The sequence below is a fragment of the Gadus chalcogrammus genome, chromosome 1 (genome assembly GCF_026213295.1).
Source record: "Gadus chalcogrammus isolate NIFS_2021 chromosome 1, NIFS_Gcha_1.0, whole genome shotgun sequence".
NCBI classification, from domain to species: domain Eukaryota; kingdom Metazoa; phylum Chordata; class Actinopteri; order Gadiformes; family Gadidae; genus Gadus; species Gadus chalcogrammus.
This window is the reverse complement of record NC_079412.1, coordinates 18,157,666-18,176,233: the sequence shown is the minus strand read 5'-3', so window position 1 is coordinate 18,176,233 and position 18,568 is coordinate 18,157,666. Positions and strand designations below refer to the sequence as shown.

The window sequence follows — 18,568 nt, the reverse complement described above, 5'->3', positions numbered from 1 at the left end:
TCGACCGCTGCGCTCAGCTCCCTCGGTTCTCGTGTGGCGACGTCCGCAGACCGGACCAGAGGTTCCTAGAGCCGCCACCAGGGGGGTGATGAGGTCTCTGCAGTGTGTGTGTGTGTGTGTGTGTGTGTGTGTGTGTGTGTGTGTGTGTGTGTGTGTGTGTGTGTGTGTGTGTGTGTGTGTGTGTGTGTGTGTGTGTGTGTGTGTGTGTGTGTGTGTGTGTGTGTGTGTGTGTGTGTGTGTGTGTTTGTGTTTGTGTGATAGAAAGATAGGAAAAACTTAATTGCATTAGTTAAACAATTATGCAGTCCCGCCACACCTACCCGTACAAACATGCTCACACAAACACACACACTCATACACAAACACACACACACACACGCACACACACATCCACACACACACACACACACACACACACACACACACACACACACACACACACACACACACACACACACACACACACACACACACACACACACACACTCATACACAAACACACACACACGCACACACACATCCACACACACACACACACACACACACACACACACACACGAACACACACACACACACACACACACACACACACACACACACACACACACACACACACACACACATACACACACACATATACACACATACATGCACGCGTACAAATGTGCAAATGTTCATGCTGTTCTGTATGCTTTAGGTAATGTAGAGGTACGCACACAGATATGCTAATGTTGTCCAGTCTCATGCAAAGCACTGGAGTTGCTAAGACACGTGCAATCCAGACAGAACTAAACGAGAGCAGACAAGCATGGCCTAAACCTTTAAATGGGCACACAAAGTCACCCACGTTACAAACAGGGCAGTATACACCAGAGTGACAGATGGGAAGGAGAGAGAGAGAGAGAGAGAGAGAGAGAGAGAGAGAGAGAGAGAGAGAGAGAGAGAGAGAGAGAGAGAGAGAGAGAGAGCGAGAGAGAGAGAGAGAGAGAGAGAGAGAGAGAGAGAGAGAGAGAGAGAGAGAGAGATACACAGACAGATAGAGACAGAGAGAGATAAATATGGGTGGGGGGATGCAAACACTTTCTAAAATAAACTTTGAGAACATATTCCTTCACAACTATTAAATATTTAGACGTATTTATTCTCATAGCCATTGAGGACTCGGCTGACCTGCACTGACTACCTCCTTCCAGGAGTGTGTGCAGGAGGGGGTCAAGGACGCACGGACGCAGGGCAACAAGAGGGGCGAGGGAACAGATGGGAGTCTGAGCAACGTGAGCAGCAAGGAGGCAGGCGGCGGGCCAGCCAGGCTGGAGGTGTCAGACGATGCAGACATCCAGCATAGAAATGAACTCTCTCTCTCTTTCTTACTCTATTGCTCTCTCTCTCTCTCTCTCTCTCTCTCTCTCTCTCTCTCTCTCTCTCTCTCTCTCTCTCTCTCTCTCTCTCTCTCTCTCTCTCTCTCTCTCTCTCTCTCTCTCTCTCTCTCTCTCTCTTTTCTCTCTCTCTCTCTCTCTCCTCTCTCTCTCTCTCTCTCTCTCTCTCTCTCTCTCCTCTCTCTCTCTCTCTCTCTCTCTCCTCTCTCTCTCTCTCTCTCTCTCTCTCTCTCTCTCTCACTCTCTCTCTCTCTCTCTCTCTCTCTCTCTCTCTCTCTCTCTCTCTCTCTCTCTCTCTCTCTCTCTCTCTCTCTCTCCCTCTCTTTCTTACTCTATTTTTCTCTCTCTCTCTCTCTTTCTTACTCTCTCTTTCTTACACTTTATCTCTTTCTCTCTTTCTCTATCTACCAATCAGGCAATGACGCACACGCCTCTTTGACTGCGAGCACAAAGAGATGAACGGCTGTGGAGTGGACCTTTAAGAGTTCTGGGGTTCAAATCATAAGAGAGTGTTCAGTCTAATTGAGCAGAAAAACAGAGGAGAGACCATGAATGAACGGGACACACACCCGCCCACACAAACACACAAAGACGCACACATACATACGCACATGCACGCACATACACACTCCAGCACACATTAACTGCCCTTGCAGCGTGGTGTGGAATTCCACAGATCAACAGCACTCCTCTTGGAAGGAGACAGGTAATGTATGCTCAGCATGCACGCTCCGGATGCCATTAGAGCAGCCTCAGACTGACATTTCGCTCAGTGTCTAGCAGCTTATCAGTTATCGTGCCGCCGTTGAATCACTCATGTGCTCTTTCGATAATTCTCCCTTTGAACTGGATGGAAGATATCAGCCCGTCCTGTTGATATGATCATCGAAAGATATGAATGTTTACACAACCGCACACACAAGCATACCTCGCTCTGCCTCAGTAGCGTTGTACTCCTACTTCTGTTCATGGAGAGGAGAACTCCACAAAGGATTTATTGTGGGAGTTGGTACGGGAACGATCTCTTAGAGCAAAAACGTGTTATAATGGCTTTGGAAACATAAAGGAGATGTTATAACCTTTGCGTGATTCGCTTACTCTTGAAAAACAATTGATGGTTTTACCATGGGAGAGGACGTCACAATCTCGAACAAGCACAGCGCCACTAAAATATATGGCATTAAGCAAAAGAGAAACTGAGGAAAAAAAGAGAAAAAAATAAAAGAATCAATAAGAAGGAATCAAGAACCAAATGAACGTATGAAAGCAAAAAATAAAAAAAAGTCATGAAAATACCAGAGAAAACGGCAAAGACTGGGACTTGGTGAAAGCCGAGGAGTTTGTGGCCACCAGTTAAATCCACGCCACAGCCACCGTGTGTGTTCCTGTGAGAACGTCCTTGGCCGAGTGCCCCCGCAGGGTGCTGCTCTCCGCACCCCGCTCCACCGCCCGTTCAGCTGCTGGAGTGGAGAACACAGCTCTCAGAGGAGGATACTTCTCCAGTGGACGCTATGTTATGTGCAAACTTTGCACTTTGACATCTCTTTGAAACAGTTATTTGTGTTCTGAATGTCCTTAGCAAGCACACTTGAAAAAAAGAGGATATAACCCTGCTGATATTCAGTCTGAAGCGGTGAGCTCGTTGATCTGTTATCCTTAACGTATCAGAAGGCAGCAGGATATCAGAACAGTTAAGATAGAAGTACGCTTGTGGACAATGAAAGAGCGAAATCTGTTAAAGAGCATTTTTGTGTTAGGACTGAAACTCGGCCAAATTGCCTGCAATATAGGCCTACCTGTGTGCTACTCCAGTTCATCTCCCATGATGCTTTGCTTCAAATAGAAAACTGTAGGTCACATTTTGATCCCAACTCACTTCAATGTGTGTTTGTATGTTTGTGTGTCTTTGTTTTTTGGTTTGTGTGTGTGTGCGTGTGTGCACGTGCATTTTCCGTCAGAACCGCGTTTAAACGGTCACACCACATAACTCACCTCACACATGCCGGCAGGTTCAGACATGTCATCGCGCCACAGTACCTTCTGAAGGGAGACAAACGAGACACGACCACCACACCATTCATCCCACTCGGGATGCAGACACCCGCCGTCCGTCCCACAGATGAAACGGTAACAGGATAAGTGACTGAAGGGATCTATCTGCCGCTCCCTCTCTCTCTCTCTCTCTCTCTGATTAGATTCATTCCCAGGCTAATGTGTTTACAGCCCATACGGCCGGGAATCCCACTCCGACACGGCTCTGGATCCCTACGTGATGCGGGGAAATTACGATAATCCGTCATAGTCCGCAACGAAAAGGAAAGGTTAAACAGGTATTAACGACGCTTGACTGATGCAGACACTCCTCGCTGCGGAGGACATCAGTCAGCGTGACATGGGACAAATAGTTGTCTGCCGCAGTTACGTTTGAAGCAATAACAACAACAAAATTAGCTTTTGTTCTCCCTGAATGTTTTGTTTTGTTTTTCCGTAATTGATTTTATTTCTTCTTCTTTGGTTGTTGTTCTCCTATCGCTGTCTTGCTGAAGTTGAGGGCCTGTCAGGATGGACTTCTATTCGTTCTCTCTCTTTTTCTACCATTTATTTGCTCACTCCCTGTCTGTTTTCTCTCTTTCTCTCTCTCTCTCTCTCCCTCTCTGCCTCTCTCTCACCCCGTATGTCTCTCCCTCTGTTTGTCTCTGCCTCTCTCACCCTGTATGTCTCTCCCTCTATTTCTCTCTCAATCGCTCTCTTTCTCTGTCTCTCTCACTCTCTGTCTCTCTCCTTTTCCCTCTCTAACCCTGTCTACCTCTCTCTCACTCCCTCTCTCTCTCTCACACTCCCTCTCCCGCCCTCTCTCTCTCACTCCCTCTCTCTCTCTCTCTCTCTCTCTCTCTCTCTCTCTCTCTCTCTCTCTCTCTCTCTCTCTCTCTCTCTCTCTCTCTCGGTGCCCTTCGGCTGACAGGGACACACCTGTTTAAGGTAGCATATTATTCTCTCCTACCGTCTCTTCTGCTTCTTGCTACACCATTGCTGCTGCTCACAAGCCATACAAGGGTGTCCGCTTTTGGGATTACAACCCCCTCCCTCCCCCAAACACACACACAGACAAAGACCAACACCCACAGACACACATAGACACACACACAGACACCCAGACACCCACAGACACCTTCAATTGGCCTGCCTGCTCCCCAATCACACTCTCATGCTTGTTAAGAGGAGGTTGACGTGCTGTTCCGGAAACCACTATGGGGTCGATTGCAACACCGGAACCGTCCTGACTCCTCCAGACGACCCACAGGTCCTTATTACGGCGAGCAGCTCTGAAGCACCGTCCTAACTAACAGTGCATCCTGCCTCTCAACTGTTGAGGAACCTCCAACACACACACACACACACACACACACACACACACACACACACACACACACACACACACACACACACACACACACACACACACACACACACACACACACACACACACACTCACACACACACACACACATATACACACACATACACACATAAGTCTCTTCACACCACACCAGCACAGAGTCTTGCTGACAGACATAAACTTATGCAGTTGATTAGTTTGTTATTAGAATGAATATGTCTGCCTAAAGTTTAAACCCTCCAAATCTATAGCTCAATTAGAGGAAAATGCTAATTCCTAATCCCTATTAATTGGAAAACTGAAATGGCCCTGCTCCCAATGAATGCTATGAGAAGTGAAGTTGAATTGCTCTTAAACAATACACTAGCCATGATAAGGTACATTTATAAAAAAATAAATAGAAGTATATTGATGATAATAATTGCACAAAAGGCCAGGGCGGAATCACTCCCTCCTTCCCTATGGATGGTTAGCATTGCAGCCTGTGATTGCTCTGTGACTCCCGCCCTCCCAGTGTCGCTCTGCAATCAGGTCCGCCTCCGCCGCCGCCGCCGCCACCGCCGCCGCCGCCGCCGCCGCCGCCGCGTTGGAATGCGTGTTTGTGTCTTTGTTAGCGAGGGGTGATTAGCAGCCGTGGCCATCCCCTCTCTGCACTCCCATCAGAGCCATTGTTGTCATGATTGCACTCTGATAGCAACAAGCACAGATCAATTCTTTGAGTGACAGCAATTGTTTGTGGCGTAATTGAGTGTGATTTGTAGATAATAGCCAATGTACTAACTCTCAGTTTTTGGTTTGGTGGGTTAGGGAAAATGGCTTTAAAGGGACATTACTGTATCTCCCAACTTTTAGTTTTTGGTTTGGTGGGTTAGGAACGGGTGCAGATAGGGAAAATGGCTTTAAAGGGACATTATCTCCCAACTTTTGGTAAAATTGTATTTTGCATTCAAACGAATAGCGCTCTCCAGCACCTTGCTATTTCAAATGTGTGTTTGAACCTGGTTGCAACTACAGTAGGTGGTATCTGCCAAGAAGCTATGACAACATGACCCGTTTTTGGATTTTGCCGGTCACGTTGCCTTTTGAATTCCCTTTTTCGCTTTTTGTCAACAAGGATTCCTTCTCCTGTGGTATGGCATAAGTATGGTCTTGCTTTATGAACGAAAGGGCTGTGCAGGCGTTCAAATTTGCCGGGCAGTGACAAGCGTGTCTCGCTGAGCTCCTTCTATGTTTCCAGTCACGCTGGCTCTGAGCGAAAAACACTTTTAGCCGTAGCTTTATGTCCCTCTCAGCTGTTATAGTAATCCAGAAGCCTCCTTAGGAGTTTCTGTTAAATGTAAATAGGCTACAGATAAGAAATTCTTCGCTCAGGAGGATAAATCAGATTATTGGCAAAGGTAATTTTACACCAATTAGGACATATTTATGAATGAAGACATTGATTTTAACTAATACCTTACTTAAAACGCTACACAGTGTCCCTTTAATGAAAAAGACGAAGAAATGGGTAGAATGGGTTGGCGGAGAGACTAGAGCAGAGGGTGAACGTGTGAGAGAGGCCCTGACGGAGGAGCACTGAGTCTGAGCGTAGAGCTAAGGGGAGAAGGGCTCCGAAGCAGACAAGGGAATGGTTGCTGCACTGTGACGACCAGAGAATGTGAATGTGGTGGATCTGGACTGTGTTTTAGGTCATTATTGCACTACAAGCCTGCCAATTATGTTCATGCGATTGGAATGAATGATGACAGATAACACTCTGTGGCGTGACCATTTAGCAGTGGAACCCCACGTGTTGATGGCTAAAAGCTGTCTCTGGCCCGACTCTCCATCGCCGCTGCTCTGAGAGGGAGACTCGTGTGATGGCGTTACATTTTAAGTAGCTCGGATATCAAATGCAAATCTTTGGGTTCTAATCCATGTGATTATTTGGATTACTTTGCCGTCGAAGGCTCTCCTTCTCATTTGAATAAACAAAGGGTTCATATAAAGGAACATTGACGGATTATTTTGTATTATTTTCTTGTGTTTTGTTCCCCTTGGTTTGATTCTTCTCGTGTCTCCTCTCAGCCGACACGGTCACACTAGACAGACCGCAGCACAAACAGCGGACCTGCTGTCCAGGTTATAGTGCTGTCCTGATTAGGACCTGGCCTCCAGACAGCAGTGGTACCCTTTCTCTAAAGGCGGCTGATGATGGTCAGCTCATCCATCTTCAGGTTCTTCAGAAGGTCGTCATGGCAACCCCTGGCTTGTGAAAAGGGCTCTCTGGGTCTACTCTGACGCATGACATTTACAGCGCGGTACACTTGCTCAAATCTGTTGGGATTGTTTTTTTGAGGGGGGGGGGGAAATAGAGCCAAATAAATATTGCTTTGAACGTTGAAATAAGGTTGACTTAGACTTTCTTCCATGGGTTGAAATTCTAGCAAGCCTAATTGAGAAACAGTTGATACAAGGCACCTACTTTTGACTGGGAAATCAATTACCCATCCATTGAGTGATGAGCCCTGGTGTTCATCATTTATCCTCTCTATTGTGCACCACTGGTTGAAAGAAATGTCTGACTCTGTATGATAAAATACTCTTCTGCCCAAATAACTTAATATTGTAGGACCTGGTCGATTGAATTGTCGCCAGACCTTGTTGATGTTACGGTTCACCTCGCTAACCAAGCATTACATATTCACACTCAGTGCCTCTCCTCGGTTTATTAGAGCGACTTTCAAAGGACGACTAACCCTGCTTTGAGCCACTTGTCACAATTATTTGGCTGCACTTTGAGGCTGATTAAGCCGCACTGATATGACTGCTCCGACGAAGGGGGACTGGAGGGCCGACCCCCGGTGTTAATTTCTCTGGCTGTGATTCCTCATGTCAACAGTATAGCTAAACACGCGAACACACTGGAACACGTGCACACATGCATGCATGTGCACTTAGGTATATGCATGCACACAGATACACACACACACACACACACACACACACACATACGCACACACACACATACGCACACACACACACACACGCACACACACATACGCACACACAAACACGCACACACACACATGCACACACACACACACATACCCACACACAAACACAAACAAAGACACACCCACATATTCACATGCAACCACAAAAGGGCAAGGGTATAAAAATAAACTATTTTCTTGATGTTATAAAAGGGTATGTAAAATAATTATATAATTCTAGTCAACTTTTCAAAGGAAAAATAATTTGCTTTTAGTCTCACCATCTTAGAATTAGCATTTAAATAAGCTTGCTTTTCTATGTTTATCAACAGGCTTGTCCATGCTAAGTTTGAGCCAAAAAGCGACCTTATAACAGGCTCTAGTCTTTACGTAGATCTTTTTATAACCCAATTAGGGTCCTTCTCCAAAATGACCTTATTATTTATTTAAACGAGAACTCAGAAAATACAACGAATTAGCCCGCTGTAGTAAATCATGCATTTATTCAAGCTCTGAGGGATTCTTACACATTCCTGCACAACCTGGTCCAGTCATTCGAGATAAACAACATTTTCCTTTTTCCTTCTTTTAGCAAAAAATAAAGTATATTTGACCGGTTATGGTTATCACTCCATCCGGTCTAATCCTTCTTACCCTGGACTGCTCCGAGATTCTGCAGGCAGTCGAAGCAAGGAGCGCCACCATACAAACCCTGTGTGTGTGTGTGTGTGTGTGTGTGTGTGTGTGTGTGTGTGTGTGTGTGTGTGTGTGTGTGTGTGTGTGTGTGTGTGTGTGTGTGTGTGTGTGTGTGTGTGTGTGTGTGTGTGTGTGTGTGTATGTCTGTCTGTGTGTGTGTTTGTGTGTGTGTGTGTGTGTGTGTGTTTGCTGTGTGTCTTCGCTTGCATGTGTGCGTGTGTACATGTGTGTGTGTGTGTGTTTGCTGTGTGTCTTCGCTTGCATGTGTGCGTGTGTACATGTGTGTGTGTGTGTGTGCATGTGTGTGTTTGGGCGTGTGTGAGGGCGTGTGTGGGTGGGCGTGTGTGTGTGTGCCTGTGTGTGTGTGATTGCTTGCGTGCGTGTGTTTGCCTACATGCCTGTGTGACTGTGTGTGTGTGTGTGGGGAGATGGCGGGGGGGGGTCGGGGTCTGCTTACATGTACTATCTGGGAAGCCAAATGAATCTCCAGGTGCCCGGGAACAGTATGTGACAGCCTGGGAAATCTAAAGCCTCAGCGTATTTTGCCCAATAAAGGGGGGAAATTTGTCACAGTGTCCAGACTCACTCTGGGGGTGGAATGAGCCCCCCCCCCTTCACCCTACACACACACACACACACACACACACACACACACACACACACACACACACACACACACACACACACATATTCTGCTCCAAATGGGACTGAAAGCAGTGGGTAATGAATGCACTCATTACCAGAACCACTTCCCACCTCACATCGAGCACTTTTGGAGAGGAAAAATAAGAAGAGAGAAAAATGAAGAACGATGTCTCACAGAGATGGGTGTTTTTCCGACGGTGCGATAAAAACATGTTGTGGAAAGTTGCCCGGCCGACAATCAGCGTCTCTTTGTGTCTGATTGCTTTTTATTTTAATGAGGGCTATGGCTTTCTCCTCATGTTCTATTTGTGTGTGTGTTTGTGTGTGTGGTTGTCCTGGCGATGAAATAGGTCCATGAACAAAGCTCTTGGCCTCCAGGCTGTGATTGTCCTGCTGTCCGGCCACAAGGCTGGGGCAAATTCACCCTGTGAACGCTCGGAAATATTACACGCACACACACACACACACACACACACACACACACACACACACACACACACACACACACACACACACACACACACACACACACACACACACACACACACACACACACACACACAGAGAGAGAGAGAGAGAGAGAGAGAGAGAGAGAGAGAGAGAGAGAGAGAGAGAGAGAGAGAGAGAGAGAGAGAGAGAGAGAGATTATTACAGCCACGGGGGTGAATCATAGAGCTCTTACCGTGTTGAACAAGTTCTGTGTGTGTGTGTGTGTGTGTGTGTGTGTGTGTGTGTGTGTATATACAAACACACACACACACACACACACATAGCAGCGTGTTTGTGCATCTGTGTATGCCTCTATCCGGGAGTCACCATTGTGTGCATCTTGGCCTTGGCCTGTCCCCCAGTCACTATATACATGTGGTCTATTCTATCACATGTATGTGTGCGCATTTTTCTCTTCCTATACTTTATATAGTGTGCTACTACTGGCCCATCGTACTTAGTGTTTCAGAGCAAAAACAACATTCATTTCAAGTACACTTTTTGCACTGCTTTGCTGCGTACACAGCAGGGACTTATAGCATCAGTTTTATGGACACTAGAGACACATCATGAGTGGAGCTACAGCTATTACCGGGCCTCAATAAATAGCGTTAAGACCAATAGACTTAGGACATATTTGCAAAATAATCACTTGCTTTCTCTCTTATGTCTCCACGGCATAATGAAATTTCTGCTTTTGTGCTCGTAAAAGACCGGCCAAAAACAACAACAAGGAAAGCTCTTTAGGGCACAAAAACTAATTTGAGTCCATGTCTCAGTGGAGCCGATCCAAACAAAATTCATGTATTAAATCTTCCGTGGTAAAACCCTCTCCTCTCCCATGGCCGTCCGCTGCCCCGGGACCTGCTGCTCTGGCCCTGGAGTCGGCCTGCTGACTCGCCCTGCCGTGGCTCTTTCTCCAGATTGTGCTAAAAAAGAGAGAGCAAGGCCGGGAGCAAAGTTATAGCTGGGCTGGGCTAGATATACTGTTATGGCCTGCTGCACTGCAGCTGCCTCACAGACCTCCTGACCAGTCCCACGCCCTGGCAGATGGGGAGACGCATGAGAGTAGGAAAATAGTTTGGTGGAAGAATTGTGGAAAGATCTTTTTCTTGTTTATATATGTTGCTACTTCATTTTTTTAAATATTGTTATATCGTTACATATTTACATAGGTGTAATCCTATTAACATAATTGTATCTAGGTATTCAAATTAACATAATTGTATCCTGGTATTCAAATTAACATATTTTCCTCTAGGTATTCTAGAAATATTGATACCGCAACTGGTGTTCGTAAGCCATTTTGAATAAAAACATCTCCTTTATACATAACATTGATCAATAAAACACCATCTTACATCTTCTTAAATTTTCCTTTTTGTACACTGTTTAGTAAGTAGTGAACAACGGAATAAAAACATTACATATCAGTGTGTCACTAGCCACTGTTGGGTCGAATACACTGTCTGCCACAATCAATATCAACAATTATTTCTCACCGCTGTTCAGAAAGAAGACAATGCAGTCTGGTGAGAAACGCCCGAGACTATACAAAGAGTCTATCTAGCACCTCTCCCTTCGATCTATTTTGCCCACTTTACGGGGAATTATGGTGTGCCATATGAGTGAGGGAGACTTCATAGAAGATTGAGCGGTTCTAGCTGAGTGATCTGCCAATATAAAAACTCTGAGATCAGAACTCTCCCCACCACCACGTACATTATTTAGCAATCAAGAGACCTTTAAATATAACTGTCACATATTCCCCTCCCTGCCTTTTCATGTTCGGCAGAGAAGACTGCATGGATTTATTCTTCTTGTATTGCGACATTTTGTCTGGCATGTGAAAATGAAATGAAATGGAGGCAAATATATATTGACCGATAGCTACCTTAAAGGAGGGCTCGGAGACAGCCCTGTGGTTTTGTATCTCTTGCAACCATTCATGCTGCTGGAAAATGATGGTTAATCTTTTTGTTTTCATTGGAAAAATGTTTTCATTATTAAGCTGTTCAAAATGTGCACCACACAAATGAAAACACTATCTGTTATGTTGCGAATTCAGGCACACATAATCACACTCACACACACACACACACACACACACACACACACACACACACACACACACACACACACACACACACACACACACACACACACACACACACACACACACACTATGATTATGAAATATAAAGCAATAAATACAAAGTAATAAATACAAAGTGTTCAATATAATGCATTGTTAAATAAATATCAGTGAGGCTTGATGGATTAAGAGTAGAATTATTACACACGAACACACTGATGAAAAAACATTAAGCTACAACGCTAGGTAAAAACTGACGATCCCATACGGCAGAACACAGGTGTGGGTAATGGATTCAGAACTCCTCCAGGTGAACCTTCTTAACAATAACTAGCTGGTGACTGCTGCGTGGGTAGCGTGGCCGTGACAGCTCGTGCTCGCCCATCGCTTCCCCCTGCCACCGTGCACCACTTTGTAAACTCCAGCACAGGCAGTAAGGGCACATTTACTATCTTTTACTCTGCAATTTTCGAAGGCAACACGCTTTTCTTCTATTTTCGCTTTCACTTCGCGTGCGTCCCTAAACGGTCGCTTTGGCGCAGCCGTAGGTGATAGGTGCTGGGAGCAGGAGCGGTGTCTGGGAGGGAGATGAGAGGCTTGGAGGACGCTCTCTGCTGGCCTGTGAAATATTCATCAAACGGCGGCAGGGCGGGAGTGCAGCGAGGGGAAGAGCTAGAGAGACCACTGGGAATAGAACATCATAGTTCAGGGAGTGAGTCGGAGCAGGAACACGAGGGGAGCGATTCAGGCCACATAGAAACGGAAGAGTCGGATGGAAACGTTTTATTGTGTCTGCGGGGGAAGCTAGGGGGGAGATTAAATGCCAAATATAATGAATTCAGCTGTGCCTCTCAATAGTAAATAACGTGGAGCTAAAGGTAGGGGCAGAAAAGCTAATTTGCTGGGAGTTTGATAATGTGGAATGAAATGAATTCAAGCCCGGGCCCTTGCTACTTCCCCCTCTATTAACATTTATGTTGTTATCAAGACCCATTTAATATTGTACATTGGTGCTCGCAATGCCTGCAACCTGCCAGCAAAGACAAATCAATTCATTTGGCAGAAGTGCACGACACAATTGAAGGTACAGTGATGAAGGGCATTGAATGGATTTTTCCACATTTAATAATCAGCTTTCAGAGCCGTTTGCTTTTGCACGGAGAAAGAGACGTCTGGGCACTAGTATTTGTTATTGTGTCCACGCATCATGCTGTATGGTGCATTCTTCCTATTCCCCTCTAATTATGGGGACACCGAGTTACTTTATGACAGCCTTTTATTTATTCATTCTCTCCGAGGATGGCTGGAGTTCAACTCAGCTTACTGCGCTGCATATCCCTCTGACAGCCGAGAACACTTCCTTTAGGACACACGCACACACATGTGCACATACTCATGCACGCACGCATGCACCCACCACAAACGCACACACACACACACACACACACACATACAGGAACACATACACACACATAAACACATAGACAAACACACACACACACATACACATACACACATACACTCACACATGATGCATCTGCATGGATGCACAAGTACACTAACGGATGCCAGTGCCGTGGTCCACTGACTCCAACAAAGCTTTACAAACATGACTTTGGATTGACTATTCGTCCCGTCGGTCCCACGCTGGCTTTTATATAATCAATGCAACACAAATATCCATTTAGTTCGAGGGTCGTGGTGGGACGGTTATCGGTGGGATGGGCCCATTTATAAATTACTTTTTTTCCGTTGTGTTGCTTAAATGACTTCCCAATCACCCATCAGCAATAATCCACCGACTAATCCATCTCCTGCACACATGGCCCCATACCAACCCTTAATGGCTTAGTTGGAACTCTGTTCAGACCTTTTGCAAGTCAGGAGCCAAAGGAGACGGCATGTTTAACTAAGCAATCAGGAGGGGAAATCTTATTCCAAAAAACTTGCTCTTTGTAAATTTTAATGACCGTTTTTCGGCAGCTTACGTTCACAATTATTTGAAATGAAGAATAATTATTATTATTATAATCCAAAGGATGAGACCCCCTGGTTTGACTGAGCTGCTAGTGGTTGGGTTTTATTCTTTAGACATTTCAGGACATTAAAACGATTTTCGAATTCATGACATTAGTCCATGACATTTCCAGTCCAGAAAAAACATAGATCCACAACCTTTAAAATAACTGCCAAAGTAAGAAGGAAGTAGACCCTATACCAGAAAGGTTGTATTATTAAGGTCAGAATCTGTTGGGGTCACACAAGCTGGTGGTTGTTGGTTCCCGCATGTTATTAAATGTTTTTTTCCCAGTGATAGCTGTTTAGTAGGGCTTACCAGAGCTCCCTCCAAGCAAAGGGCTTGTGTGTTGTCGTGTGCTGTTTCGAATGGGTGACTTTAAAGTGGGCTTTAGTGTTCCAATAAAACAACAAGAGCACTAATGGATTGAACCCAACCTGCTGAGATGCAATTTAACAGCTCATAGATTGCGAAAACTCAAGGCATGGCAGAGCATTGGGAATTATGATTTAAGTGCTGTTTCCGAGTCCGTCTCGGATGTAAAGTTTGGCTGTGCCTAATAATGACAAATTTGAATGCCGTTGAGTGTTTCTTTAAAGCCAGGGAAGTTCTGTGTGACATCTATATTGATTGTAACACTTCAAACATTATTGGCTTTGTAAACCTAAATCTTTGTCTTGAGAAGTGTGCTTAATGCTTAGAGTGTGGTAGAGGACTTGAAGGACGTCTCTCCCTAATAAAGGGTTACAGCCGGCTGATGTATGTGAGTGAACCGGATCCAGCCGGATAATGTTTCTGATGGCCATTGGCACAGAGTCTGTCCTTATTGAAGAAGCTCTTTGCATTTTACAACGCACATTTTTGTGATTAACAATATAAAAGGATCAGAGAGACATTCATTAAAATGTCCAAATTATAATAAAATTGTAACATCGCTAGTGGGCACTTTTAAAATAATCATAAAACGTGATTCTGCATTACAAGCACTGTACTAAAATTAGTACCTAATTCAGTCACAATCTCTCCTTATAGGCCCATCTAATGTATCGGATGTATTTCATTTTATAAATATATATATATACATATATATTAAAATACAAAATATAAAAATAGATTGTCATTGCATGCATTAAGTAGGCCTACTAATAATTAGAAATTATAATAATAGAACGAGAAAGATAAGAACCTCCACATGCACGCTACAGCCTCAGTGATTCAACACGAGCAGGACAGACCGTTCTCCTGCAGGCGGCCTACAGGACATCATCCCCCTGCCTTTCTGTACGCCATTCTCTCACGTGTTCCTGACACGTGTTCAACAATCAAAGAAACCAGGGCGGACTCACACCCCTTCACGTCCCATATGTTAATCGTCAGATGTATGTGGGCAGCAGCCATGTGCGTTTCACATTCATGCATTGTCTCATGTATATTTCACAGGGCAGCCACTTCCCTTGCCTTAAGAAGCCTGTCCATTGTTTTGTATTTTACTACTCTCTCGCTGCTTTGACAGAGGACTGCTGTAGAGCCAAACTCAGATGAATGTCTGTCCCCCTCAGTCTGCAGTGCCTCCCCGCCTGCCTGTAATGGACTGCAGAGAGACCCATAAGCGCCCGTGGCAGGACCCAAGCTCTCACCAACAATTATTTAGTTGGTTTATTCTGTCTAATCACCGGGACGTCATGCCCCGCTGTAATGCTGAGAGATGGTTTGCCTCGGGCGTCGGGGGGCTGTTCCCCTCCACGCCTCCCTCTCAGTCTTGTGCACTCCACTCGGCCCCATTCATCCACACACACCCGGAGGAACCGGGACCTGCACAATGTTGAATGCGTTGTTCCACAGGATGGAGAAACAACGTGGTAAAGCATCTCTGAAGCAAAAAAATTCACGCAAATAAAAACACATTATTCTACGCTTGATTACGTCATGTGTGGCCAGAGATGTGCCTCAAAGCCATGCTTTCTCCCTGGCTGTTTGAATCTTACATCATATCAGCTGTGTCATGCCCTTAAACGTGAAGGCATTCTCTTTCTTCTTCCTCGGCGAGACTGCTTGATCTCCATGGTAACGTCAGGTCTTCGAGGAGTGTGAAGAGAAGATGCGAGGGAATGTTGGATCACTAGTCCAGCCGGGGCCGTCCCCTCAGCCTGACTCTGGTGTACCCACACCCAGGAGTAATGGCCCACCTCTTCTCTAGTTTTACTTCTTCAGGTTTTTTATGCGTTCTTCCTTGTCAGATTATACTTCCTTTCTCTTGCCTCTCTAACACACACACACACACACACACACACACACACACACACACACACACACACACACACACACACACACACACACACACACACACACACACACACACACACACACACACACACACACACACACACACACACACACACTTTGCCTTTCTCTCTCTCCCTCTCACCGTTTCTCTCTCACTCTCTCACTCATCTCTCACATACTTTCGATCTCAAACACTATAAAAGCATTAAACTTGGCTGACCCCTAGTGGATAATATGAGCTATCGCAGGTTCGACAAACAGCCCTTAAGCGTGACTTTCTGTGTCTTTAGGTGTTCACTCGCTATGGGAAGTGTTACACGTTCAATGCAGGAGTCGACGGCCGCTCTCCACTCATCACCACCAAGGGAGGGATGGGCAACGGCCTGGAGCTCATGTTGGACATCCAACAGGACGAGTACCTGCCTGTCTGGGGAGACACGGGTCAGTGTGAATGTTTCCCTCCCATGGCCGACCATACTAGTGTGGCGAACCGTCACCCTTCATTGCTCGCCCTCTGTTTTCTAAGTTGTGTGTGCCTGTTTGTGTGTTTGTGTGCGCATGAGTGTGTGTGTGTGTGTGTGTGTGTGTGTGTGTGTGTGTGTGTGTGTGTGTGTGTGTGTGTGTGTGTGTGTGTGTGTGTGTGTGTGTATGTGTGTGTGCGTGCTTCTGTGTTTGTGTGTGCACTTGTATGTGTGTATGTGTGCGTGCATGAGTGTGTGCGTGTGTGTGTGCGTGCATGATTGTGTGTGCGTTTGTGTGTGTGTGTGTGTGTGTGTGTGTGCGTGCGTAAATGTCATTTCTCCCGCAGAGGAGACCTCATTCGAAGCAGGGGTCAAAGTTCAGATCCACAGCCAGGAGGAGCCGGCGTTCATCGACCAGCTGGGCTTCGGCGTGGCCCCCGGGTTCCAGACGTTTGTCTCCTGCCAGGAACAGAGGGTACAGCCGTAGAGTCAACAAGCAGATTAATGTCCCTAGGCTTTGAATTATAGCACTGCTAAATCATGTTATTTACATCTACTGCTGAACATTGTAGTCATGCAGCAGCTGCTTTCATCAAAAGTGATTTAGAGAGAAGCACATAACTTTTAAATAACTACATAACGTTCTTTGGTGATGTAGAACAATCCGTTTTTCTGTTTTGTTTATATTTTATGCAGTGAATTTTTTTTCTGCTTTGCTATTAACGAGTACTGCTTTTCTGTGTCGTGTGTGTCTGTGTGTTTGTTTACGTGTGTGTGTGTGTGTGTGTGTGTGTGTGTGTGTGTGTGTGTGTGTGTGTGTGTGTGTGTGTGTGTGTGTGTGTGTGTGTGTGTGTGTGTGTGTGTGTGTGTGTGAGTGTGTGTGTGTCTATCTGTCTGTCTGTCTGTCTGTCTGTCCGTCCGTCTGTCTGTGTGTGTGTGTGTGTGTGTGTGTGTGTGTGTGTGTGCGTGCGCGCATTGTGTGTTTGTTGTGGCTGTCTCCCTCCAGTTGATCTACCTGCCCCCACCCTGGGGGGACTGCAAGGTGACCCCCATGGACTCAGACTTCTTTGAGAGCTACAGCATCACAGCATGCCGCATCGACTGCGAGACGCGCTACCTGGTGGACAACTGTAACTGCCGCATGGTGCACATGCCCGGTAAGAACGCTGTCAGCTCTGCTCCATCCAATGATGTTATTCTGATTCAGATATGAGTTCGTCGAATTGTTTGTATTTGTGAGACTTAAAAATGTCTTTGTATGTGTAAAAAAAAAAGATAATTCATGTACCGGTATATATATTATAGATAGATAATTATTATGATAGAAGAATCAAACTGTCATTATACTGGGCCAATTTATAATTGATACAGTTGTCCTGTTTGTCCTGTTTGCCCTGTTTGTTCTATTTGTCCTTACTGTATTTGGTCCTGACTTTACCCATTTATTTTTGACTCCTTAGTATAACTTAAGCACCAGTTTGTATCGTATTGTATTAGATCTTGTATCTCTTCCTTTTCTGCTGCTGTTCTGTTACAGCAATTTCCTCTCGGGGGGATAAATAAAGTGTTAGCTTATCTAATCGTATCATATATACATACTATGTATATATATGCCATAATGACCATAAATACTAAACAAATACGATGTGTGTGGCGCAGGTGACGCACCATACTGCACCCCTGAGCTGTATAAAGAATGTGCTGATCCAGCTCTGGGTGAGAGACATGCTGCTCAACAACACACATACTCACACACACACACACACACACGCACACAAACGCACTCACACACATACCACCACCCCCCCACCCCCCGACACACACACACTCAGACACAGATTAGTAAATACAAAGTTTTAAGCCGGTCATGTGATTGCTCTTGTTACTGTTTCCCTTCTAAAACAGAGATGCTTCCCTCTCGCTCTTTGCCTCCATCTGTCTGTCTGTCTGTCTGTCTGTCTTTCTGTCTGTCTGTCTGTCTGTCTGTCTGTCTGTCTGTCTGTCTGTCTGTCTGTCTGTCTGTCTGTCTGTCTGTCTGTCTGTCTGTCTGTCTGTCTGTCTGTCTGTTTGTCTCTCTGTCTGTCTGTCTGTCTGTCTGTCTGTCTGTCTGTCTGTCTGTCTGTCTGTATGTTTG

The 18,568-nt window shown here is 45.5% G+C and overlaps 1 protein-coding gene across 2 annotated transcripts in view; it reads left to right on the top strand.

The window, feature by feature from the left end:
• The window catches only part of LOC130385271 (acid-sensing ion channel 1-like), a 33,412-nt gene that overhangs the window by 13,025 nt on the left and 1,819 nt on the right, over positions 1–18,568 (top strand). For both annotated transcript variants that reach the window (XM_056593716.1, XM_056593708.1), the window contains exons 3-6: positions 16,264–16,414; positions 16,782–16,909; positions 17,441–17,591; positions 18,094–18,150. In XM_056593716.1, the coding sequence (XP_056449691.1) occupies positions 16,264–16,414; positions 16,782–16,909; positions 17,441–17,591; positions 18,094–18,150 (487 nt within the window). The remainder of the gene's footprint in view (positions 1–16,263; positions 16,415–16,781; positions 16,910–17,440; positions 17,592–18,093; positions 18,151–18,568) is intronic.